The sequence below is a fragment of the Polypterus senegalus genome, chromosome 14 (genome assembly GCF_016835505.1).
Source record: "Polypterus senegalus isolate Bchr_013 chromosome 14, ASM1683550v1, whole genome shotgun sequence".
Lineage (NCBI taxonomy): Eukaryota > Metazoa > Chordata > Cladistia > Polypteriformes > Polypteridae > Polypterus > Polypterus senegalus.
The window spans coordinates 116,022,670-116,048,938 of record NC_053167.1 but is presented as its reverse complement, the minus strand read 5'-3'; the positions used below and the strand labels follow the sequence as shown (position 1 = coordinate 116,048,938).

The 26,269-nt window shown below is 38.9% G+C and overlaps 1 protein-coding gene across 4 annotated transcripts in view; it reads right to left on the bottom strand.

The window, feature by feature from the left end:
* Positions 1-26,269, bottom strand: part of kcnt2 (potassium channel, subfamily T, member 2) — a 368,106-nt gene that overhangs the window by 81,243 nt on the left and 260,594 nt on the right. For 3 of the 4 annotated variants that reach the window (XM_039735377.1, XM_039735378.1, XM_039735380.1), the window contains one exon: positions 4,009-4,092. The exons of the other annotated variant lie outside the window; for it this stretch is intronic. In XM_039735377.1, coding sequence (XP_039591311.1) covers positions 4,009-4,092 — 84 coding nt within the window. The remainder of the gene's footprint in view (positions 1-4,008; positions 4,093-26,269) is intronic. 4 annotated transcript variants of the gene reach the window in all.

Below are 26,269 nucleotides of genomic sequence, written 5' to 3'. Positions count from 1 at the left end.
TGAAGCCATTTATTAAACATCATGCTTTGCATATTTTCCTTTCAAGCCTCAGTTTTAAATTCATTTTGTTCTTGTACTACTTTATCACATTCCCCATTTTCTCTTATCTTTATTTTCTCACCTTCACAGGTGCTCCCCTAACACTTTTTCACATCTTTACTTCATCTATCCTATTTGTCTCCATCTTGATTTTATGCAAACCAGCAAGGTATCCTTTACACATTTTCTGCATCTTGGATCTCCTGAGTGCTTCAACAGGCAATTTTGTCTGCCTTTTTTTGATATCTTTCACTCTTACAATTAATGAGCTTAAGACTAAACTAGGCTCTCAAGTTTTTCATCTCATCTTAATTAAAATCGACTCTTATTACTTTCTGGTGCTTGTCATCTGGAGATGCAGAAATCTATTTTGCATTATCATTTCTTAGAAATGGTATACTGCATATACTGTATTGTTGTAAGATTACCAGTATAAAAAGAGTACTTTTATTCACAGGAGATCTATTTTAATGAAAACCCCAGGTATTGCATGTGCTGAACCTTTTCAAAAATGAATTGTGCTTTCATCCTTTGTTCTTTTTGCACTTTCCCTTTTGGGCTATCTTTGTTCACAGGGGGCTGGAGAGGTGTTGTGCACTGTGGTGGTGTTTTTTTATTCTAAATAGAATGTATTTCACAGTTGTTTGTAATTATAGTTTGTGATCACCATTTCATTTAATACAAGCTTGACCACAATAGAATTAATTGCATTATTGTTTATCCTTCCACTACTTATATTTTATTAAAAATAAGTATTTCAGACATGACACCCAATATCATTCCCATTATTTTTGTTCAGTGCCCCTCTAGATTATAATCTGGGATATTCTGTAGTGTAGATTTATGTTTATTAACTCCCTTCCACCAACACCTTAAATCACATACTACTTCTTCAGTACAGCTTGTCCCCTTTTATGTTTGTTTCTGTGCATTCAATATCTTGTGTATTTATTCGAATATTCTTATTTTCTCTTTTTTCATTATGTATTATACCCAAGGGTGAGTAGTCGTTCCAGATGGACTTTTTTATTAAGAATTCTCACTTCTGCAATGTCTTTATTCAGTAGTATTCAGCACTTGCTTTCTTTACACCAAACTGCATTTATTACAGCCGTTTTATTTTCAATGAACCTCATCATTTTTTTTTCTATTCTGTCCATCAACCATGTCGTACATGGCTGTTAATTTCTATTACCTATTGTGACTGGTGGCTTGGCTGACATGCAGGAGAGGGTGACACAAGGCAAATGGAGGGGACAAGAAAAACAGTGTGAAAGAAGGGAGAGCATTTACTGGCAAGGACACTACATGCCCCCGTGCCCAGCAGAGTAGGATCTCTTTTGGCAGTGACAGGGATTCGAACCGCCAACCTTCGGGATACCAGCGCAGATCCTTAGCCTCTGAGCCACCACTCTGCCTTTCTATATTACCACTAGCCATTCCCTCCGTCTCCGCCCACGTAGTAGTGAAATAGGACAAACTGTAAAAATCAATAAAGAAAAAGGTATGGCTAGCTAAGCGGAGGCAAGTTACGCTCCAAAATACAGAGGCAGACCGACTCCCCACTCCTGACATTACGCTTCCCCCTCCCCACAGCCCGCAGCCTTTGTCGTGGATTAGCGTGATTATATCACTCCTGCAAGCGAACTATGATTCTTAGCATGATGAGGGAAGTTGCAAAATTAACCGTAATGTTCAATGCATATTATATAAAAAAAACCTGATCTAAATCCGTTAAATAGTTCTCTCGTTCGCTAGCTAAGTGGATGTAATATACGCCCTGAGGCTGGTGTGTAAGTGAGGAGGGGCTTTCCCCCATCCCCTCATCCCGCTGCGTCTCTCTCGGATTAACGCAAACAAATCGGTACCGCAAACGAACTATGATATTTAGATGAAGTAATATTAAGTAGATTAAGGATATGTTAAAGTGCTTTAAATCAAAGATTTTATCTCAGAGGTCACCACTAAAATGGAAAGTGTGCAACATTTGGATGAATGGAAACAGTCGGACATGTGCTACATCACTGTACTTCATGCCAAAAATAATAACTAATTGAAGGTGTCAGCCAAAGTAATACTGCTGCACTAACACCAAGGGATCTTCTGGAGGAAAAAGTCAATAATGCTTTTATTTAGAATCTACAAATGAAATTTGCTAAAATCACTGGATTGGAAAAAAGAATTTAGCAAATAAAATAGACAGAGGAATTCTCCCTCCATATACAGTAGCAGATCTTCTTGGCATATCGCTCCACCATCTTGCGCCAACTGTGAGTACATGCCACTGCTGTCCCTCACTACACTGAAGATGTAACAATGGACACTGGAGTAGGTGTTCCACCATTTGATGATGTCCACATTTATATTTGTCAGGATTGTTAGGCAGGTTGCACTTACCAGGTTCAAGCCCTTCCCCATCACAGAGTCGAGGTCAGAATCAGTGAGTAGTCTTACTGCCGCGGCTCTTCATATGGTGGTGTCTTGTTATTACTAGTAGCCTAGCATTCCACATATCAAGAAGAGCCAGGATTTCAGGATTTGTCCTTATAGTCTGTGTCATAGGTCCTGTCTTTACCTTTCAGCCCAGCTCATTACCGTCTGTCTGACATCCTGTGGTGCGAATCCAGTGAGGAGGTATAGTTTCTCAACATTTGTTGGCTTGAAGCAACAGGTGGCAGTAATATACAGTACCAATATACTAAGAGTATCATCAGTACCATTTCATTAAAGAAGATCTCACGAGTGGATTATTGAACATTGTAGAAATGTTTTTTTGAGTATCATTTTTTTTGATATTTGTTTTTTTTTTCTTTTTCTTTCTTTTCTTGCTTTCTTTCCTGATTTTGTGTTGGGACTTATTCTCATTTGAGTTGCCTTTAACATAAACCCTATTTTGTTTTTTTGCTGAATTTTTTTTTATATTATTCATTCCTGAAAATGAATATTCATCTTTGGGACTGTTTTTCACAAGCCAGAGTTTTACAGTTTCTCTCTCTCTCATGAGACATTTTTGTATAGTTTGGAGTTTTACTTATATTGTTGATGTTCTGAAACCAATTCCCTATTTTGAGGCCCTTATAGGTCACAGACTGTTGGTTGCAGTTGGGGGTTGGCTGACTTGACCAGGCCAGTTAAGACCCCGTTCTGCTTTTGGTGGCCTCATATAAACTGACAGAGACTCCTGAACATGGCAAAAAGATTAAAAGTGGACAGGACATACCGTAGTCCCAGGCTGTTACAGCATGGACCATATTGCTCCCTTGAATACCAAGAAAGCAGGAATTCTTCCATAAAGGTGTGGTCTTTAATGACAACAGCAAGTTTAGGGGTTGTGAGAACTTCAGAGGCCACCAGAAGGAGCTCTAGCCTGGTGTTTCTGTGGGAAAAATAGATTCACTTTGGAATCTTTGGAAGGATATTCACCAACCTGAAGAAAATAATGAACGTTTTTAGAATTCATCTGAAAATGAATCCCTCTCTTAGATACATGAGAACAAAACTATTGCTGTTTGATAAAAGGGAAAAAGAGGGGGAATAGAATACATACCATTAGACTGAGGTACACCCTAGAAACAAACATTATACTGTAACTACTCAGAGGACTAAGTTTACCATTCATGTAGCTAAGCAAAATCTATAAATAGAGTTATGTACTCAAGATACTCTATATGACTGATTTCCAAAAAAGATGTTTTTCATAATGATGACAACAGCGTTTAAACAATTAAAGTTAAACTTACTGAACAAAGAAAGGGAAAAAGAGGGGGAATAGAATATATACCATTAGAATGAGGTACACCCTAGAAACAAACATTATAACTACTCAGAATACTAAGCTTACCATTCATGTAGCTAAGCAAAATCTATAAATAGAGTTATGTACTTAAGATACTCTATGTGACAGATTTCCAAAAAAGATGTTTTTAATAATGATGACAACAGCGTTTAAACAATTAAAGTTAAACTTACTGAACAAAGAAAGCCAGATCCAGGAGTTGTGTCCAAACCAAGCAAAAGTCTTGTGATAGAAATCATGTAATCTTTCACAAATGACTGAAAATAAACAATAAAAGACTTTTTTATACACACACACTCCCACATACACACATATATATAGACAATGCTAATAATTTCTTGACATTTCATTTCAGATAATTATGCTGTCCCATCCAGCCTTGAAAGGCTGTTATTGTGTTCTTGTGAGTCTTTCAAAGATAGTGTGCTCAATTACTTAGATTAATCCACACCTTCAAGGATGACACCCACAAGAAAAAAAATACAGTATTACCGTAGGTAGTTGATGAAAATGGCAGAACATTTAATTTAATTAAATATTTGCCTGTTAAGCACACTTACATTGAGAGCACAGAGTGATACACAGTAATTATAAATAAAGTGTAAATAAAACATGTAACATATACATAACACCTAATGTTACAATATTCAAAAGGAGAAGATTTCATACTAGATAGATAGATAGATAGATAGATAGATAGATAGATAGATAGATAGATAGATAGATAGAATAAAGGATGTGTTTGTAAGTGAACTGTTAATTAGTTTTAGTTGTACAACATATGACAGTATATACTTCATAATGATAAAGACAGGTTTTAAGTTGTGATTCCTACGAGCCTAAGTCAACCACATTCTGAAATAGAAAAATGATGTGAAAAATGAACTATTAAATAAAATTGCAAAACGCTTTCATGTTCATAGAATCAGATAGCAGGTCAAATGTATTCAAAGAAGAAAAAAACAAATGTGATACTGGTAGAGCAAAACTTTTTAGAGCTGTTGTAGATTTGCAGTCACTGCTGCACTGAGTGTGAAAGAGTGCCAGATAAAATTCCAGCTAGCATTACACAGGAGCTGCTGTCTTCAGCATGTTTTTACTCTCACCGCTTTATCATCATAATTAACTTAATTATCTCTGCTATTTATCTCAATAAAATTACCATTAGATATAAGTCTTGTGAAAGCTGTTTTTTCCACATTTTTCACATACATACCTTATAACTTAAATACATGTTATAATAATTATCTAGTGAAAAACAGTTTTAACTTTAAAAGTGTAAACAATGAAAATATTAATAATGATGCAGAATCTCATTTGTGAACTACTTCTATTATGTATAATGGAAAAAAGTGAAGGTCTCTACATATGAGCACATTTATCACAGTTATGTTTGGTCATCTTCTTCCTTAGAATAAGGTAAATTAAAAGCATATGGCTGTGGTATGAATCCAATAAGAAAATGGGTTTTAATTATATGAAGGCCAAGTATAGATTTAGTGCCAAATTATGAGGTATGACATATAGAGGTTGCCAGGCTGTGAGATGCCATCATTGTTGGTTGTGGTCTATCGTCCAGTTACCTTATGGACTCTGATGTGGTAGAAATCTGTTATAGACTGGCATCCTGGCCAGGGATGTTCTTCTATTGAAACCGATAGTACATAGTATAGGCTCTGATCGACTAGTATGCTAAACTGGAAAGAACAACTACAGAAAATGGATAGTGTAATACAGATAAAAAAAAATATTTTACAGTATGATAAATATGACATGTAATATTTGATTTGTGTATTTTATTTTAATATGGTTTTTAAAGATTATTTACATGTAGCCTTTAAATGAATAATCTGTGTTCCCAGAGCTCATAAGGGAATGCTGATATTGTCTGTATTGTGTGATCAAAATTTTCTGTAATCAGAAATTCAGGCAGGTGTAAATAAGTTTGTTAGATCATAAGGTCCACATGAACAATGATCCATATGAATGTGTTTTAAAAAGAGCATAGGATTCTGGGATATGCAAATGTAAAAGAAAATGTAAGAAACATTATTATCATTAGAATGCACACATTTAACCTTGTATAATCTAACCAGTGTGTATATGCTTGTAAGAAGATATGAGATGGCGGCTTGGAACTTTTGTAACTCCACATGTTTTGTAAGTCAAACTGTTTCTTATAAGCTGCTTAAAGTAACCTCACTTAAAAGCAACTGGACCATGGAAACACATTAGTCATATAGGAATTTACATAAAAACAGCCATCAAAGGCATGACACCCTATAAAGGATGGAATTTTTTAAAGAATTTTCAATAACTGCTAGAAAGAGAACACAGTTAAGTCAGATTTTGTTTTTCATATCTAACATTTATGCCTTTTTTCTCTGCTAATAAACATGAGTAATGATAAAATCTGAGCGTTGCTTAGTTAAATGATTGGGTGGAGTGGTGGCTCTGAGGTAGGAATCTGCACTGGCAATCGGAAGGTCTCCGGTTCATATCCCGTAAATGCCCGAAGTGATTCTACTCCGTTGGGTCCCTGAGCAAGGCCCTTAGCCTGCAATTGCTTCGTCCTGGGTATAATGTTAATCTGCATCCAACATGGCATGTAGGCCCTCCAACCTGCAGGGAAAAACCTGGGGGTTGGTGGCAGAATTGGCACTCCAGCCACAGTAAAAAAAACCTCACACTTTTCCATTCCATCTGAACTAGTGTGGTGCTGAGATGTTGCCCACTGCATGGCTGCACTTGGGTTCTAATCTGGGTTGATTTGACATGTGGTGGGTGTGGCAATGCCCTGTATCAGTGCATGTTCCAAAACCTCTCTCTTAGTTAAAATCATCCTGATGGTTACTGACATTTATCAGTGACTGATAAGTGTGTGCATATGTTGATTTAGTTTAAATTCTTTCAGGAGTAGCGATACAAGGGAGGCTGCTATTTTCATAGCAAGCCCTTGGCTACTGTTAGATTTTTGCAGCCCTTTCAAAGCTAGTCATCTCCTGAGTTTCGACAGGAGTGTAGGTCCTGAGTGACTTCAGGCCTTTGCTCAGGTATTCTGAAGTGTAACCCTGTCAAGAGAAGTAATCCAAAGATGGATCGACATGTCTGTGAACCCCAGCAGGAGGCCGGCTCGTGAGCAAAGTGATTTCTCTTCCCTGATAAAGTTTTGATGCAGATGTAGCCCACATCGGCCATTGTTAAGGAATTCTTTCTTTGTATTCAAGGTGTACAGTATGTTTTGCAGGATGTAAATGTGCATCAAGACTAATAATTTAGGTGTTTCCAGTATTACTTTGTCCATTGATATAAAAAGAAATGATTTGGATGATATGTAAATTAACTATTTGTGTTTTAATGTTCTTTTTTTGCCATTTCAGTCAGTTGGCTGCAACGAACTGGTAGAGTGCCCTGAAGTCAATTCTTTCAAGTTTGATTTAATAAAGACACCCAATTTTTGATTCATTTTTAACAACATCTTAAGAGTGTTCTCTACTTACAAAGTATTTTCCCTAACAGGCTACCAACTAACAGATGGTTTATAGTTACAGTAGATGAAGAAAATAATTATAACTGGAAAAACTGATAACTGGCTAAATGGAATAGTCATTATTCTGTTAGTCTAAACCAGAGATGGGCAAAGGTGGTCCTGAAGGGCCACAGTGGCTGCAGGTTTTTGTTCCAACCTAATTCTTAATTAGTAACCAATCATTACGATAATATATCATATTTAACTTTTACGACTTGTTAATGTTTTAATTCTGCCACATAAGGTTACTCTTATGTTATGGATTGTTTTCCTTTTCAAGGAAATTGTCTGAATAATTTGTCACCTTATGCCGATTAATGATTCTCAGTCCTTCACTTGTTTCTATTTGGTTTCCTTCTAAATATTTTACTAATCTGATTGTCCATAATGAATACACACAGGTGTAAATGGTAACAAATTAGATGGAGAACTAAGCAAATAAGTAATTAAAGAAGAGGAATCTTAAAAAGGAAGACAAGAACAACATTTATTTCTGAAGCACGTTTTCATATAAATGATGTAGCTCAAAGTGCTTTACAGGATAGAAAAAGAGAAAAAAAAAACATAAAAATAAAATTAGGCAATACTAATTAACATAGAATAAAAGTAAGGTCTGATGGCCAGGAGGACAGAAAAAAAAACCTCCCGGCGGCTGGAGAATAAAACAAAATCTGCAGGGGTTCCGAGGCCACGAGACCACCCAGCCCTCACTAGGCATTCTATCTAACATAAATGATCTCAATCAGTCCTCATGGTTTTAACAACCCACAACTCAACAGGAATTGTAACCTTTATGCAAAATATGTGTCATGCAAAGAAGAGTGATGCAGTGCAAAGTGCCGCATGACTGGGAGTTCATGGGGGAGACACCCACCATATTGTTTCACAAGGGAGATTATTGCTTTGATGCTATGTATGGCATGCCGCACTGATAACTCTCCAAAGCTCAAACTACCAACATATTTGCAAGATGGCACCAGTGACTGTTGCCAGCCAATCAGAACAATTCATCACTCAAGTTCACAATAGTTCCTGACTGAACAAAAAAAAAGTACCAGAAACTGCAAATGTCCAAGTTTGGGTGATTATGCTACAAAAGTTCTAAAAAGTCCTTGGTTCCAGAAAACAATTCCTGCAGTGGGAAAGCTCCTTACTGCAACAGCAATAATTGAACTCTGATTAAGAAATGAGGTTGAAACAAAAACCTGCTGCCACTTCAGCCTACCAGGAATGACTTTACCTATCCCTAGTCTAAGTTATTTTAGTCAGTTATTTTTTTAAATTATTCACCCCACTTTGTATTAATTCTCTTTGGGGATAAATGGGATATCCATCCATCCATTATCCACTATATCCTAACTACAGGGGCACGGGGGTCTGCTGGAGCAAATCCCAGCCAACACAGGGCACAAGGCAGGAAACAAACCCCGGGCAAACCCTGCACATATGTACACACACACACGGGACAATTTAGGATCGCCAATGCACCTAACCTGCATGTCTTTGGACTGTGGGAGGAAACCCACGCAGACACGGGGAGAACATGCAAACTCCACGCAGGGAAGACCCGGGAAGTGAACCCAGGCCTCCTTACTGCGAGGCAGCAGCGCTACCCACTGCGCCACTGTGCCACCCTAAATGGGATATACACACTAAATAAAACTAGTTGTTTTGTTCTGCACTGTGTCACTTTGTTGAGTTCGGGGTTGTTTAAAAGGTGACATTCCCATTCTAGATATACTAAGTTGCAGCTGAAATATTGTCAACACAAATGATTAGGGCTATATAAAAAGCACACATTGGGACAGAATAAATAAAATATCATCAGTGAACAATCTGCTGATTAAAATGCATCTTAGGTATAGTACCTAATCACATTTAAAAATGTTAAATGGAAAAAGAATATGTAATATACAATTGCATTTGTAATGACTGTTTGATCCTGTGCACTCTTCATTACATTCACAAGCTTTTGCATATTTATGAAAATCTGGTCCGTAATCCAGCTAAATTTATTCTATGAAATATTTGCTAAGTTTAGCAGAAGCAAAATTAATTTACTCGATTTGTCACAATAGAACGTGACATTTTCAACATTTAGGTCACTTTTACATAATACAATATTTTCAGAAATATTCAAGTATTTCTAACTAAAACCACAAGTGAATTTTTCCTCTGGCTGACTAATATAATGTAGTGTTGGCGCTGAGCGTCACAACAACTGGATTCTTTGCTCTTTACATGGCTCTTTGAGGTGGTGCGTTATCCTTAAAAGGACTGCTTGCCTTTTTCTGCACTAGTTGGAAAAGCACCTGTGACCGTGCGGAGTTGCCGCGTTTATAGGCACTTCTGCAATTCATGATGTAATGTCAGCTCAATCTTTGGGTGATTCATCTCTGGCTGATAGCGCCGTTGCAATATCAAAAAGGGAAAGTCCAAACACAAAAATAAAAGATGCTGCACTATTACAACTGATGGAATCACAACAATCAAAATACTGCTCTTATAACTTTCCTACTTTAAATAATGAATAATTTTTTAACATTTTTTTTCCTATTTTTTTCCATCCTCCAGTCACAAACCAGTATAGATTTTACATCATGTCACTCATTATCAGTTAAGTCAGTGTCTCTGTTATATTTTTTTCCCAACTCCTTCCTCATTGAATTTACATTTTTTTAAATGTCTAATTGTTATCGAGGAATCCTAATGTTCTACTAACTCAGTTTAAATTTGTCCACTGATTTTCTGACAGCTTTCGTAAATGATATGCCTGAAGATTATCCTCTGACCCTAATGGTGGCAGGTAAGCATACAAGCCTGGAACACCAACTTTGTTGTATTTTGCCTTCAGAATAGAATCTGACTGCAGTTCAATCAATTCCATTTAGATATTCTCGGGCGCATTCTCAACGTTGTAAGAGTATGGTGATGTAAACAGCGCAAAGTCCTGTTCATGTGAACTGAAATCATGAAAATGCTTACTGAATTCATTGCTTAGTAATTCAAGTTGGAAAACAAATCCTCCAAAAGTCAAATTTTACTTTACTAAGCTTACTTCAAAGTTTATATTGTAAAATAAGCCGATATGCAAAAAGCCACCTGACCTACACTAATTTTACTAACTTAAAATCACAAAAATATGTTAATAAACAACTCACCAACTTCTCGCGTCCACTGCAGATCTTCAGCTGTAGTCTGCCTATCTTTTCGTTACAAAACTAGCACAAAATTACATAAAACTAGAGCAAAAAAACCTGAAAATATGTGGGCTATTACTACACGTGATGGTCAGCTTTGCCCAGTGGCCAGTCTCAGCAGCACAGCCAGTAGTGTAGCCTAGCAGGGGCGGCTCTAGGCTCATGGCGGCCCTGGGCAGAGAAAGACTCGGTGGCCCCTTCGCCCGCCAATGTCAATATGGTATCTTATGCATGGCGGATGGCCATGTCTGTTGCGGAAACTGCATAGCCGTCTCGTGCTCATGACACGCTTCTATATGTGCGTGTCTGTAACTTGAAAGCCAAGTGACGGCCCATGATATTCTAATTACGGCAGAACGTTATAATACTACATATAGCTTACTGCTCCAATTCTAGCGACATTAGTAAATGCAGTGTACTAATTAACAAGAAACACAATGTTTTTCGGCCGCATTGCCGTCAGTTGTCTTGTTATTTTCTCTTTCTGTTATATATTCAATATATATTGTCTTGGCGGACTTGTGCAGGTGCACAGTTTGCACATGCCTAAAGTCGCCCCTGCTGCCCGCTGCTGCAGCCTAGCACTTCAGTTGTGATGTTGCGGCTCATTAGCTTTGGTCAAGGCTCGTGGCTATACTAGCAGATGTCATTTCCGGTACCGTAATGCCATGGGAAAATGTGCTTTTGTCAGAAAGCAGAAGTAAGAAAAGTCAATAAGTAACACCAAAGGTGCAGAATGATTCAGTCACAAACGACAGTAGTCATTTTGTACAAGTTCAGTGCTACAGTGGGGCAACAAAAGTATTTAGTCAGCCACCAATTGTGCAAGTTCTCCCACTTAAAAAGATGAGAGAGGCCTGTAACTTTCATCATAGGTGTACCTCAACTATGAGAGACAAAATGAGAAAAAAAATCCAGAAATTCACATTGTTTTTTTAAGAATTTATTTGCAAATTATTGTGGGAAAAAAAGTATTTAGTCAATAACAAAAGTTCATCTCAATACTTGTTATATACCCTTTGTTGGCAATGACAGAGGTCAAACGTTTTCTGTAAGTCTTCACAAAGGTTTTCACACACTGTTGCTGGTATTTTGACCCCACGGGGTGAGATCTTGCGTGGAGCCCCAGATCGAGGGATATTATCAGTGGTCTTATATGTCTTTCATTTTCTAATAATTGCTCCCACAGTTGATTTCTTCACACCAAGCTGATTACCTATTGCAGATTCAGTCTTCCCAGCCTGGTGCAGGTCTACAATTTTGTTTCTGGTGTCCTTTGACAGCTCTTTGGTTTTGGCCATAGTGGAGATTGGAGTGTGACTGTTTGAGGTTGTGGACAGGTGTCTTTTATATTGATAACGAGTTCAAACAGGTGCCATTAATACAGGTAACGAGTGGAGGACAGAAGAAGTTACAGGTCTGTGAGAGCCAGAAATCTTAGTTGTTTGTAGGTGACCAAATAATTATTTTCCACCATAATTTGAAAATAAATTCTTTAAAAATCAGACAATGTGATTTTCTGGCTTTTTTTTCTCATTTTGTCACTCATAGTTGAGGTATACCTATGATGAAAATTACAGGCCTCTCTCATCTTTTTAAGTGGGAGAACTTGCACATTTGGTGGCTGACTAAATACTTTTTTGCCCCACTGTAACTAGGATCTGTCATGCGGGCCGCACAGATTTCTGTTGCGGGCCACATGCGCCCAATTGATACCGTTGCACCACCGAAGGGATCGTAGCAATTGCATGTCAATGTCGTACCTTAACACGGGTTCTTTTTCTGCAGTTATATTCTTGAATAGAAGTGCACTTGTTCTGTTATATTTGTACCTTTTGTGAAAGTGTTTCTTTGATATTTGGACTTCAGGCTTCACACATTATATACGCTGTGTTTACATTTTGTCAATTATTACTAAAACATGAAAAATGTTTCTGTTTTAACGATGTGTTAGATAGATCATTGTAGACACAGAACACACATGAAATGCAAGTGTTCCAAATAATGATATAGTTTTTATAAAAGGTGTGATTTTTTCCCCTCCTTGAACCGTCACCTTATCGTGGTGGAGGGGTTTGCGTGTCCCAATGATCCTAGTAGCTATGTTGTCCGGGGCTTTATGCCCCTGGTAGGGCCACCCAAGGCAAACTGGTCCTAGGTGAGGGATGAGACAAAGAGCGGTTCAATAAACCTCTGATGAAGAATAAAAACCTTGGACTACGTTTTCCCTTGCCTGGACGTGGGTCACCGGGGCCCCCCTCTGGAGCCAGGCCTGGAGGTGGGGCTCGATGGAGAGCGCCTGGTGACCGGGCCTGCACCCATGGGGCTCGGCCGGGCACAACCCGAAGAGGTAATGTGGGTCCTCCTCCCCACCGTCCGGTGTCTCAGGAGGGGGAAGCAGTGCAGTGTCAACACCATATATGGTGGGGATGGTGCGCTGCTGACCTCGACTCGGGACGCTGTGGGTCGGTGGGAGGAGTACTTCGAAGACCTCTTCAATCCCACTAACATGCCTTCCAATGAGGAAGCAGAGCCTGGGGACTCTGAGGTGGGCTCTCCCATTGACACGTCTCTGCAACATCGCATGGACATCGGGAACAGTGCCTCTGGATTGGCAGACTGGGGTGGTGGTCCCCCTCTTTAAAAAGGGGGACCGGAGGGTGTGTTCCAACTATAGAGGGATCACACTCCTCAGCCTCCCTGGAAAAGTCTATTCGGGGGTTCTGGAGAGGAGGGTCCGTCGGATAGTCGAACATCGGATTCAGGAGGAACAGTGTGGTTTTCGTCCTGGTCGCGGAACAGTGGACCAGCTCTTCACCCTTAGCAGAGTCCTGGAGGGTGCATGGGAGTTTGCCCGACCAGTCTACATGTGTTTTGTGGACTTGGAAAAGGCGTTCGACCGTGTCCCTCGGGGAATCCTGTGGGGGGGTGCTCCGGGAGTTTGGGGTACCGGACCCCCTGATAAGAGCTGTTCGGTCTCTGTACAACCGGTGTCAGAGCCTGGTCCGCATTACCGGCAGTAAGTCGAGCCCGTTTCCAGTGAGAGTTGGACTCCGCCAGGGCTGCTCTTTGTCACCGATTCTGTTCATAACTTTTATGGATAGAATTTCAAGGCGCAGCCAGGGTGTTGAAGGGGTCCAGTTTGGTGGACTCAGGATTGGGTCACTGCTTTTTGCAGATGATGTTGTCCTGTTTGCTTCATCAGGCCATGATCTTTAGCTCTCTCTGGATCGGTTCGCAGCTGAGTGTGAAGCGGCTGGGATGAGAATCAGCACCTCCAAATCCAAGAGCATGGTCCTCAGCCGGAAAAGGGTGGAGTGCCCTCTCAGGGTTGGGGGGGAGATCCTGCCCAGAGTGGAGGAGTTTAAGTATCTCGGGGTCTTGTTTACGAGTGAGGGAAGAATTAAACATGAGATCGACAGGCGGATCGGTGCGGCATCCGCAGTGATGCGGGCTCTGCATCGGTCTGTCGTGGTGAAAAAGGAGCCGAGCCATAAGGCAAAGCTCTCAATTTACCAGTCGATCTACGCTCCTACCCTCACCTATGGTCATGAGCTATGGGTAGTGACCGAAAGAACAAGATCGCGAATACATGGTGATTTTGCTTGACTTCTCACCCTATACAACTCTAAGCAACTGACACGCAGGTAAATAGACTTGAGTTGAGAAAACTGTGCAGGGTGGGGGATGTGATAGCAGGCTGCTTGCTGTTTATCCACACATTTACAGGACAAAAGACGCTGACGGAGAGGTGAGAAATGATTTAAGGTGGGACGAATCTATGAGTTTTTTTGTAGGCTCTGGCAATTCTAGTGTTAACCCCTTGTTGCCTAAATTTATTTACAATTATACAAATTTGGACAATTTCTCGAAATTAGCAGCCAAAATGCACGTGCACGGCCAACACTTCGGTTCCATCAGGTGAATGTAGTTTCCACTACGACTGCTAGATGGCTTGACCAGTGCATCCAATATGATCCTTGGTACATATCGAATACAAATCGACTGGCATTGGCGAGATATATACACCGCATTCAGACTGGAAGCAGTTTGAAGCGATTTCGCAACAATCGCCAACAAGGGTTTAAGGGGCCAGAGTCAGGAGTGGACGAAGCCTGAGGAAGAGTGGAGGCGGATGAACTGGCGGTGTGGTGTTGGTGGTTTGTGCACTTTTAATTATAGATAAACACGGGTGTTAAATTGAACCTTTGTCCTGCCTGTCTGGGTCGGGGGTTAGGGTGGTAGTACGCTCCCTAGTGGCTTACAAGCTGTAGTCTCACTGGGCTCCATGTTCTGTGAGTGTACCAAATGAACATCAATCCGGACAAAATCTTTTTTTTTGCATTATATTAAAATCAAATAACATTCCATACAAGCAAGTCAAGTTTAACAAAACTAAGTTTGAAACAAATCAATCCCCACACATGATAAAGAGAGCTAGGTCAGCAGAATAAAACTTTAAACTAGTCAAAAAAAAAGTAAATAGATAAATGAATAAAAATAAATAGAATAAGAAAGAGGGGAGATAATCTGCTTCCTCATTTTTAAATGTTTATTCTAAGATATTATTGATCAGATCCTGCCAGGATTTGAAAAAGTTTAGTACAGATCCTCTAAGTGTGAGATTTTTTCCAATTTCAAATAATACATATCATCAGTTACCCACTGACTTAAAAGAGGAGAGTTAGGATTCTTCCAGTTGAGCAAAACAAGCCTTTGTGCAAACAGTGAATTAAAGGCAATTATAGTTTGTTTGTCCTTCTCTACTTTAAGCCCATTGTTACTATTTTTATGATATTAAGCTATAAAAATAAATGTCGATGCTATTGTAGAGCAGCTGAAATGGATATCCACTGAGTGGATACCCACTCAGTCAGAAGACCAGTTGGTCATGTAGAAAGGCAATTCACCCTTTAGTTCAACTGACTAAAATCGCTGTGCTCTATTTCTACAGTATAATATATAAAAACATTTTAAAGTGTCTTCCTTTTAAATATCTCAGAGTGCAGTGGGAAAAGGATCTCTTACTCAACATGTCAGAAATGGAGTGGAAGACAGCCATGTAGAGAATTCACTTAAGCTTCATATGTGAAAAGCATACAATTATTCAACTTAAAATCTTTTATCAAGCACATCTCCCTTGTTTGAAATTGTCCAGAATGTTTCAAGAGCAAGATCCAACCTGCAAACATTGCATTCGAGCTCCAACTTCACTGGGCCACATGTTTTAGGCCTGCACCAAATTAACATCATTCTGGGCAAAAATCTTTGAATGCCTATCAGAGAGCCTCTGTGTCACAATGACTCCTAATCCATTATCAGCTGTGTTTGGTGGACTCCCAGTTGGGCTTAAAGCCTTGATTTTACTTTCACTATGTGCCACTCAGGACTGGTGCATCCAACTCAGACACGGGCCCAGGTGCAAATAAACAAAAAAGTCCATAACTAATTCTGTGCACCAATGAGGCAGTACACACACAATCTAACAAGGAATGTTTGAAGTGACAATCTACTGAACTTGATACTTATTAGACTGCTAGTTATTTAAAAAACAAAGACATGGACTTATCTTACAACTTGAAGCATGAAATATAGGCATGTTTAAACCTGGAATGGAATTACCGTTACCAGCCAGCGGTTCCCAAAATTTATTCTAGCTACATTTCCGTGAAAATTTAAAAGTGACGTCAGAGTTTAATGTTTCAGCAAAGTTCTCTCTTTAGTGTTCTTCATCATCACTAAAACTGGAATCTACTGTATAATACATTAAACTGGATATTTTTAGGCCGCTCGTCCTGATAGCGCAAGCTCTGTATTGAGAGCTGCTGTTCATCAAAGACGAAAAAAACACAGGGAAGGCGACATGTGTGCATGCGGCTGACTAGCAGTTAAGATGAGTTAGTAATAGCAGTAATTAGGTTAAAGAGGACACTATCTGCCAGTCTAGAGGCAGGAATAATTTTGTGAAAAACAAGGAACAAATACAATATTTCTTCCTACATGTTAATAACTTTTGTGTCCTCTGTTGCCCAGGTTAGCTCTTGCAGAAGTACTATTGAAATAATACAGTGCTACTCAAATATTAATCTAAACATAAGGATACTTCCTTGCTCCTGTCTTGCATCCACAGCTGCCATGATATGTTTCAGCCCTCATAGATAGATAGATAGATAGATAGATAGATAGATAGATAGATAGATAGATAGATAGATAGATAGATAGATCTGTATTTGTCCCCAGGGGTAAATTTGGTTTTCTACAGAAGCTCTTTGAATAAATAAATATACACACACACTTTGGTCTGAACACACAAGCAAGAAAATGAAACAGAAGTAAAATTTCTGACTTGGCAGTTACAGCCCCAGTGTGGCATTATGCAGGCGAATTGCTGTTGGTATAAAAGAGCCCCCATAGTGTTTCTTGACACACTTCTGCTAAATAATTTGTTGGCTGAAAATCGTCAGTGTCGGTGTGTCACAGAGGGGGTGTGCAGCATTGTTCCTAATGGTACTCAGTTTTGTTTTAATTATTTTCTTTGCTACAACATCCAAGGGGGTCCAGAGTAAGACCCATAACTGAGCCTGCCCTTTTAATTAGCTTGTTGATTTGGTGGGCCTCTCTTTAAATGATGTTAACAGAAAACTGCACTGGCCGTCACAAAGATATAGAAGATGTAAAGGATGTCACTATCCTCCATTGTTTTTTTTATAAGAAAACAAATGAATAAATGCTATATTTCTGTCATGCCCTCTTTTTGCTATAATTTGCTTCCTTAGTCACATCCTGTGTGGCTCACACAGAATACACTAGACAGAGGTGCAGATGAATATAAATGCTAAAAAGACATTCATATATTATTCCTTCTTCAGGTATCTTTTTCACTTGAATACTTATTAGCAAGTAACACTACAAAATGTGTTTCTGAATTTGATGATTTTTTTTTTCAGATTAATGTGATATTAAAACGGGTGTCAGTTAGGATTCAGTCCTGGGATTGCTGCTGTTTTTAATTTATGTAAATAATCTTGATAAAAATAAAACTGAGAAACTGTTTAAGTTTACAGCTGTCACTAAGGTAGAGCTAATGTTGCATACCCGAGAGTTAGCAAAATAAGTCTACATGGAGGGTCATAGATGGAATTCAGAGTTGCACAGATATGAATGAATGTTAATGTAAATAAATGGGAGTTTTTAAACACAGAAAGTAAACATTTTAAATACAATTACACAATGGCTTGTCTAAATCTTGTAAGGATCCTTAATGAAAAAGACTTGTGAGTTATACAGTGAATTCAGAAAGTATTCTGATCCCTTCACTTTCTGAACATTTTGTGCTGTAGATATAATTTTAAATAGATGAATTTGCCATTTTTGCCCATCAGTCTACACTCAAAACCCCATAATGACAAAGTGAAAACATGTTTTCAGAAAGGTCTGTAAATTCATTAAAAGTCAAAAACTGAAATGTCTTATTCATGTAAGTAGTCAGAACCTTAATTCAGAATATTGTAGAAGCCCCTTTGGAAACAATTCCAGCTTTGAGTCATGTTGGATACGTTTCCACAAGCTTTGTAGACCTGGATTTGGGAAGTTTATCCCATTGTTCCTGGCAGATCCACTTAAGCTCGATTAGAGAATATGGAAAGCGTCTGAAAACTGCCATCTTTGGGTCTCTCCACAGGGGTTCTATGGGGTTTGACTCCACTCCAGGACATTCAGAAACTTGCTCCAAAGCCACTCCAGCATTGTCTTGCCTTTATGCTTCAGGTCATTGTCATGCTGAGGTCACATGCACTCTAGAGGAGATTTTCTTCGAGGACCACTCTGTATTTGGCTGCATTCATCCTTCCCTTAATTCTGACCAGTCTCCCTGTCCCTGTCCCTGTCTTTGAGAAGCACCTCCATAGCATGATGCTGCCACTACCGTGCTTCACTGTACGGATGGTACTGGACAGGGCCCTCATGTATAACGTCGTGCGTAGAATTCGGACTATAACATGGCATAAGCACAAAAGCCGAAATGTGCTTACGCACAGAAAAATCCAGATGCAGGAATCTGTGCGTACTCCAACTTCCACGTTCTTCCGCTACATAAATCCCAATCAGTGTGAAAAATAACGCTCATTCACGCGCTTTATGTAACGCCCCAACTCCTCCCAGAATTACGCCTCTTTGAATATGCAAATGAATATAAATTGCCCTTAAGCTCAGCCTTCTTTGAAAAGACAATGGGAAAAGCACGGGGGAAAATATAAGAATTTCAGCGAATACCAAGTGGAGGCAAAGGAAAAACATAATATTTGTTCAAATAAACCGTGGTATAATCAACAAAAGGAAGTTGATCGAGTGACATAGCGTGTTGGAGAAACTTGAAAGCTCACGTTCACAAAATCGCATAGTGCCGGAAATAAAAAAGAAGTCACATATCAAAGTCGCCGTGAAAAGCCGAGTTGTAGCCCACTGTCTGAGTGTCATATGAAAGCTTATTAGGGTACAGAGAAAAATGTTAACTTCAATCTCGACATTTCCACTTTAATCACGTAGTTTATTTTGTCATTAAAGTAGAACATCATAAACTTCATCTTAGAATCGTTTAATTAACCAGTTTCTCAAATCACATCGTAATTAAAGTAGCACGTTAAATGCTTTGTTTTGTATTTGATCTTCTGTGTGCTCTGTGTGTGTGAATCACTACTTGCTTCTTAAACCAGCTCTCTTCCTCCAACTGGACACAGAATCCATTACATTCGTGATATTACAGCTCTCTGAATAACTAAAATACTGAGATGTATACGTGATATCATTTTCATGATGATAGGAGTTAAAGCACGTTATTAAACACGTGTTTCACTTCAATGAAATAATTTATTGCAGCAGTACTCAGGGGCGGCTCTAGACTTGTGGTGGCACTGGGCAGAGGAAGAATCGGTGGTTCCTTCGCCCGCCAATGTCAATATGGTATCTTATGCACGGTGGATGGCCACGTCCGCTTGGACACTGCATAGCCGCCTCGTGCTCATGACACAAGCATTTAACTTTTGCCGAAATTTGCCGCTGCGTTTTTAGCTGTGTCGTTATTTTCTCTTTCTGTTTTATATTCAATATATATTGGCATAGCCGCTACTGCAGTCCTTGCTTTTCTTTCCCCAAGTAACCGATCGCCACACAATAAGCTCTGTAGTAGAAATTAAGCCATCTGTAAGCTTAGCGCCGATTCTTCAAAACGTTTAAGGAACATTGAAATATCTTTGTAGTACATGTTTAATTATTCTATCCTTCACGACACTCCCAGTGAAGAATATAGATCATTTAAATGATGTTAACATTTTATCTATATAATTTAATAAACATATTTTGCTGCATTTCACCTTAAAAATGATATCGTCATCATATGTAAATACGCGCTTTATAAAGTGGCTCAGGTTGTGCGATATTATAACTATAGTGCAAGTTTACAGTGGGGTGATTGTACTTATAAGTTCAAACAGTTCTACAAGGTGCAATTGATTGAGTGCATTTAAAGTTCTTGGGATGAAACTGTTTCTGAACCGCGAGGTCTGTACAGGAAAGGCTTTAAAACGTTTTGCCGTGGCTGAGACAGCGTGTCCTTAAAGCTGTATACCGATAATTCTCTTTCCGATCAGCTGCTGCTGTGATTCACACTCAAATACAGTGATATAAATACTCCGAGTGGTGCAGTGAGAGTAATATGAAAAAAGATGATCCGCTGTGGCTACTCCTAACGGGAGGAGCTGAAAGAAGAAGAAGGAGAAGTGAGAGTAACAACGCTAAAGCAGTTATGGTATTTGGAATACTATGGCTATTCCCTACACCATTATATTGTTACAAGTTAATTACAATCAGATGCGTTACAATAATAAATAATATGCGGTTAGATTCAGTTAATTTATAAAGCCGCGTCAGGAAAATAAAGGTGTAACCAAATAGGAACAGTAGCACTACTTTGACGTTGGGTGCCTCCAGTCTGTAAAACCGAGCGGAGAACTTTCGTACGACAAAGTATGAGGTACCGTGGAAAAGTGCGTGGCTTTACGCCAAGCGTAGGTTTTATACATCGCGATTTGAACGTGGAAAAGTTCTTACGCAATATTTCTTTGCGTACGCACCGTTTATACATGAGGCCCCAGGTGATGAGCATTGCCTGGTCTTCAAAAGACAAAGTATTCTTCCCAAAGAATTAAATTTTTGCCTCATAAGACCAGAGAATCTTTTCCATCATGTTGTCAGAGTCCATAAAATGCCATTTGGGAACCTCCAAACATAAGTCCACCATAAACGCCTGATTGAAGAAGTGCTGCTGATTTGGTCATTCTTCCAACAAGTCCAACCTTTTCAGCAGAGGACTTCTGAAGCTCTGTTAGAGTGTTAGAGTGATCATTTGGATCTTGGTCACCTCTGTGATCAATGCCCTTCATGCCGATCCTTCTGGTTTAGAACTTCTTTTATTTCAAAATTATTAAGAAAATTATTCTCCTGGTAACACTTAAAACTTTATAAATGGTTGTCCTGATCTATGCTTCACAACACTTTTATCACAGAGGTATATAAAGAGGTCCTTGAACTTCATGGCTGACATGCAGTGTGAATTGTGGGACCAAATATACACAGGTGTGTGCCTTAAAAACAATGACCAATCAGTTCGGTTTGTCACAGGTAGACTCCAATGAAGGTCGAGAAACACCTCAAGCAGAATTAAAGAAAACAGGATGTACATGAGCACAATTTGAACTGTCATGCAAAAGGTCTGAATTCTTTTATGAATAAGAGATTTCAGTCATTGATTTGAAATAAATCTGCAAACCTTTCTGAAAAGATGCTTTCACGTTGTCATTACAAGATATTTACTGTAGTATAGACTGATGGGTAAAATGGCACATTTATCTATTTAAAATTAAAACTACACCACAATAAAAAGTGAATAAAGCGAAGGGGCCTGAATACTTTAGGAATCCACTGTATGCATATAAATCCATTATTATATTCTATAAGTATTAACTGTCTTTTTTCAACTAGTCTAGCAGAGGCAACAAAGATGGAAACAGATTGAATATGAAGGTTGCAATTACCATGATTTCATGTTATATAACCTGATCATACATTGAAGGTCAGAAATATTTCACTTTGCATTGAATGTTTGGCGGTTAATAAGCAGAACAGTAGATAGAAATGATATGATTTTAAAACTAGATATTCTAAAGAGGTGTGAGCTGGAGGATATGAAACACTTTGGCAAAATTCAGACCTATAGAAAACAACAGTTCCAAAAGGGAGACAATTATCAAGCAATCCAGTGTCAGCAAGTATAATCTGAAGGAAAGAAAAATCGTCATATTGTTTATGGCAGGCTTCAGTCAAGCACAGGAAGAGGGGCCTATTCAATGAATATAAGAATTAATGAGCCTGTCCCTTATGAGGACTTAAGCTGTCAGTCAAATGGCTGAACAAAAACACACACCATCGCATCATGCAGTCTAGGAAACCGTCCTCATTAAGAAACACAGGACTGAAATGTAAACTGATAAATTACCATGATAGTGACTGATGTGTTGTTGCAAAAAGGGGATTATTTTATTTTTGCACTGTAAGCATTATTGATATATTGATGAATTCTTATATAGTACAGACAACCAGCAGAATTAATTCTTCAGAGACATGGCATTGTATCGCTTTCCAAATACTCTGTTTCTATGCTTTTACTAACATGCTGATAATTAACAGCATAGTTCACCCTTATTCTGTGACAGGGCTTCTGGAAGAGAGTGACATTGGGTGTAAGACGGAAGTCTGTTTATCACAAGGCACACGACTGCGCAATTTTACAAAGGGTCAATTTGCAGTGTCCAGACACCAGGTGTATTTTTAGGTTATGGGAGCATACAAGAGATCCCAAAAAAAACCCACACAAACAAATTTGTCAGCAAGACAGAAGAGCTGATCATGGAATTTGGGAGAAGACAGCAGAGGCGCTACCATCCCCTCAGAATTAACAATGCACCTTGAGCATTGGAAAGGTGCTATATAAATAAAGTTTATTGTTATTATTATTACAGGTGGGGAGAATGGAGAGTTTTATATATTTCTGTGTCCAGATCACAGAAGACTTAAATGTGGTCAATGCATATCACCGTCTTGGTGAAAAAAGACACAACAACGTCTTTACCAGCATTCGGGATGTTTGGTTGCCTTCTCAATTACTAAAGAACATCTACATTTCGACCATCAAAAGTATGCTGACAAAAAGTATTACTAGCCTGATTTGGAAACAGCAAGGAGCAGGACCACAAGGCTCTATAGATAGTGGAACAGTCAGTTGAACGGATAAGCAGGTGTGCACCGTCTAACTTTCAGGGTATCTATACCAAGTGATGTCTGACTGGAGCAAAGAAAATTACTGAAGATACCAGACATCCCAACAACCACATCTTCTCTGTGCTGAGGTCAGGGAAATGCTTTTTCTTCCAATTGCTCTTCGTCTTTTCCCACTTCTATATGGTATTGACGGGTTTGATCAACTTCCTCCAAACAGCTCAGACCTGCACCTGCTCGCCCATCAAGCCCTTTTTTTTACTTTTTCATATGCATTTTTGGAATCTCAATTATGTCTGTGTGTCTGTCTGCGTGTGTATATATGTAAACACAATAACTTGAGTATGCTTTCACTTGATCTAAACATAGATTTCTATCAACTTTTGAGCTATTTCCAGTGGTACTTTTTTATTCAGAGTCTGATTTATTCAACTTTACTTTTATAATAATTGTTCAAAATATTATTAATTTGATTTCTTGTTGATGGTTCTTTAATGTACTTAATATAAAAATATAGTCATTGTTTTGCAGTTTACTCCTCAAATATCCATCTCCATATCTGAGTATACAAGAGAGTTTAGGGGAGACCACTCCCAATTTTTTTTTTTTCAGATCTTCTTTTACTTTATCCATTCACTTCCAGTTTGGCCTCCCTCACCTTCTCCCCCCACACCCGTGTAATTCCATTCCCATCGCTGTTTAGCCCACATATTCATTGTCTCTCCTCATGACATATCCATACCACGTCTTGTACTTTCTTAGATAACTCTCCCACTTTTTTTGTACCTCTGATTGTCTCGCTTTTTAATTCGGTCCTTTTATAACTTCCACATCCATCTCAACATTCTCATTTCTGACACATTTAACTTCTTCTTATGTGCTCCCTTTACTGTCCATGTCTTACCTCCATACATCAGGGGTGGTCTTACCACTGTCTTAATAACCTTACCTTTAACCTTCACTTTAATTCTTTGATCACACAATACTCCTGATACCTTCTTTCAATTGTTCCATCCACACAGCACTCTATGGGTTATCTCAGCATCTAATTCCCCATCTGGGTTACCACTGATCCCACATATTTAAATTTATCTACTCTTTTCAATAGCTCTAACTGCAGGCTACTTTCTAAATCCTGATTATCATTGAGCCTAACATATTCTGTCTTCTTCCTATAGCTACTTGAAGCTAATGCTCTAATATTAAGTTATTTATGTTTACATTTTTTTATTTATTACTATTTTTCAATTTTTTAAATAATTCATGCTATTGGTAATGATTTGTATTGATATTTATACAGTCATGTAGTATGATTTCCCCTGGGAACAAATAAAGTTCATTGTTTATTATTTATTTCTCTTCTTGTACATTGTACTAAACAGACGGTCTTGGACTGCAGTAAAAGCATTTCACTACATATTGTTTTGTGGGTATATTTGAATGTGGCCAGTTAAATTTGATTTGATTTGATTTGAAGCACAGAGGATGTATAAATTACACACAGTGGCTGCCAAGATTTATCTACTCACCACCATACCACCATGCTGCCTGGGTTTAATAAAATAAATACAATTTTAAGCCCATCCATTCATTATCCAATCCACTTAGACCAGGTCAGAATCACAGATACTGAAGCCTATCGCAACCGCATTGGACACAAAGTAGAAACCGAATCTTGACCAGGCACCAGTGTACTATGGTATTCACTCAAACAGCACACTCACAGTAACTTATACAAGAAGAGTTTAGAGTCACCTATTAACCTATACATCATGGCCTTGGGATGCAGGAAGCAAACCAAACAGCCCTGAGAAAATTCCATGCAGATATAAGAAACATGCACAAACTCCTTAAAGACTGTGCCTGGGCCAGGATTTCAGCACACTGCTGGTGTGGTGTTATAGGAGATTAAACTACTGCCAACACTGTGTACACCATAACCTTGTAATACATAATAAACATTCTTTGACATTGAAATTAACATTGTATTGGCTGGTATAAGAAAGGGCTGGTGCACTAAACAATACTGCCAGAGGTGAGACACATTTTTGCCGACTCCATCCTCATGTGACAATACATTTAATCTACATTTGGTATGTATGGTGATACAGGCTTCACAACACCGCTTTCCTTCGATGTTATAATGCTCACATCAATGGACAAAATAACAAATCTTATATATAAACGTCCACGCGTGGAAGTGTGTGTGTCTGTCTGGCCCGGAAGTGACAGGTGGAGTCGAGGTAAGGGCTCCACTTCTGAGGAAACAGAAACTTGCTTAGCCACTTAATACACAAGCGATTCGAGCATGTCGGCAAAACGAAACCTCCAAAGAAAGAGACACTGCTTAGCCGCTAATACAAAACCGAGGCGAGCATGTCGGCAAAACGAAACCTCTGATGAATGAGACACCCACTTAGCTGCTAATACACAAAAACAAAACCTACTAGGAGAGAGATGCCCAAAGTAGTTCCTTTCAATTACATGACATCTCTACATTTCAATTTTTTTTCTGACGATTTCAATAGTTTCTAGGACCCTAGGCATTTTACAGCGCGGACTTACACAGCTAGTAAATATATAATATTTTTGGAAAAAAATGAAAAATACTAGCTTTAAAACTTCAGCCAGTTAACTACAGCACTAATCAATCACTTTGGGACTAAGCACTGCAGGGGGAATGCACAAGATGATGTGGATCTACCTGATTGACAGGAAGCTTTCTAGAAGCATACTGTCCTTTGTGCAGCTTTCTAGGGAGTGCTGGGCATCCTATTGCATGGGTTATTAAAAGAGGAACAATGCAGGGGTCAATATGTTTGGTGTTCCCAGCAGCAGGAGGTGACGTCAAAGCTAAGAGTGTGAAGGACCTCGCATGCATGACAGGAGTGGGATGGAGGAGCCAAATTACTGCATGTGGTGGAGTGGATGAAGAGGTGAAGTCGGGAGTCCTAACAATTTATGAGTAGGTAAAGGCATTGTGAAGAGGAGGGCCTAAGTCAAAAGGTGTATGACTTAATAATGGTTGGTAACCATTGCGATAGTTAATGCAAAGGGGACAACATTACATGAGCTGTGACTAGATCTGGGGTTTAGCAGTATGTGTGTTGTTTTTTACGTGGAGTTCTCTGTGGCCCCTACCAGAAGGTTTGCATAGGTACATAAGTACATAACAATTAGCCGGCTTTTCACTGTGATGTTAAGCAATAAATACAAACCTTCAAATCTATGGTTTTTGTGTGGTGTTTGTCTATTCCATTACGTGTTACTGTATAGACCTGTACCTTGAGCTTTGAAGTGTGCATGTGCTAATTTGAAGGCTTGTGGTGTGTTAAAGCTAAATGATCTGAGATATGGGCAATTTAAACTTTTAAAATG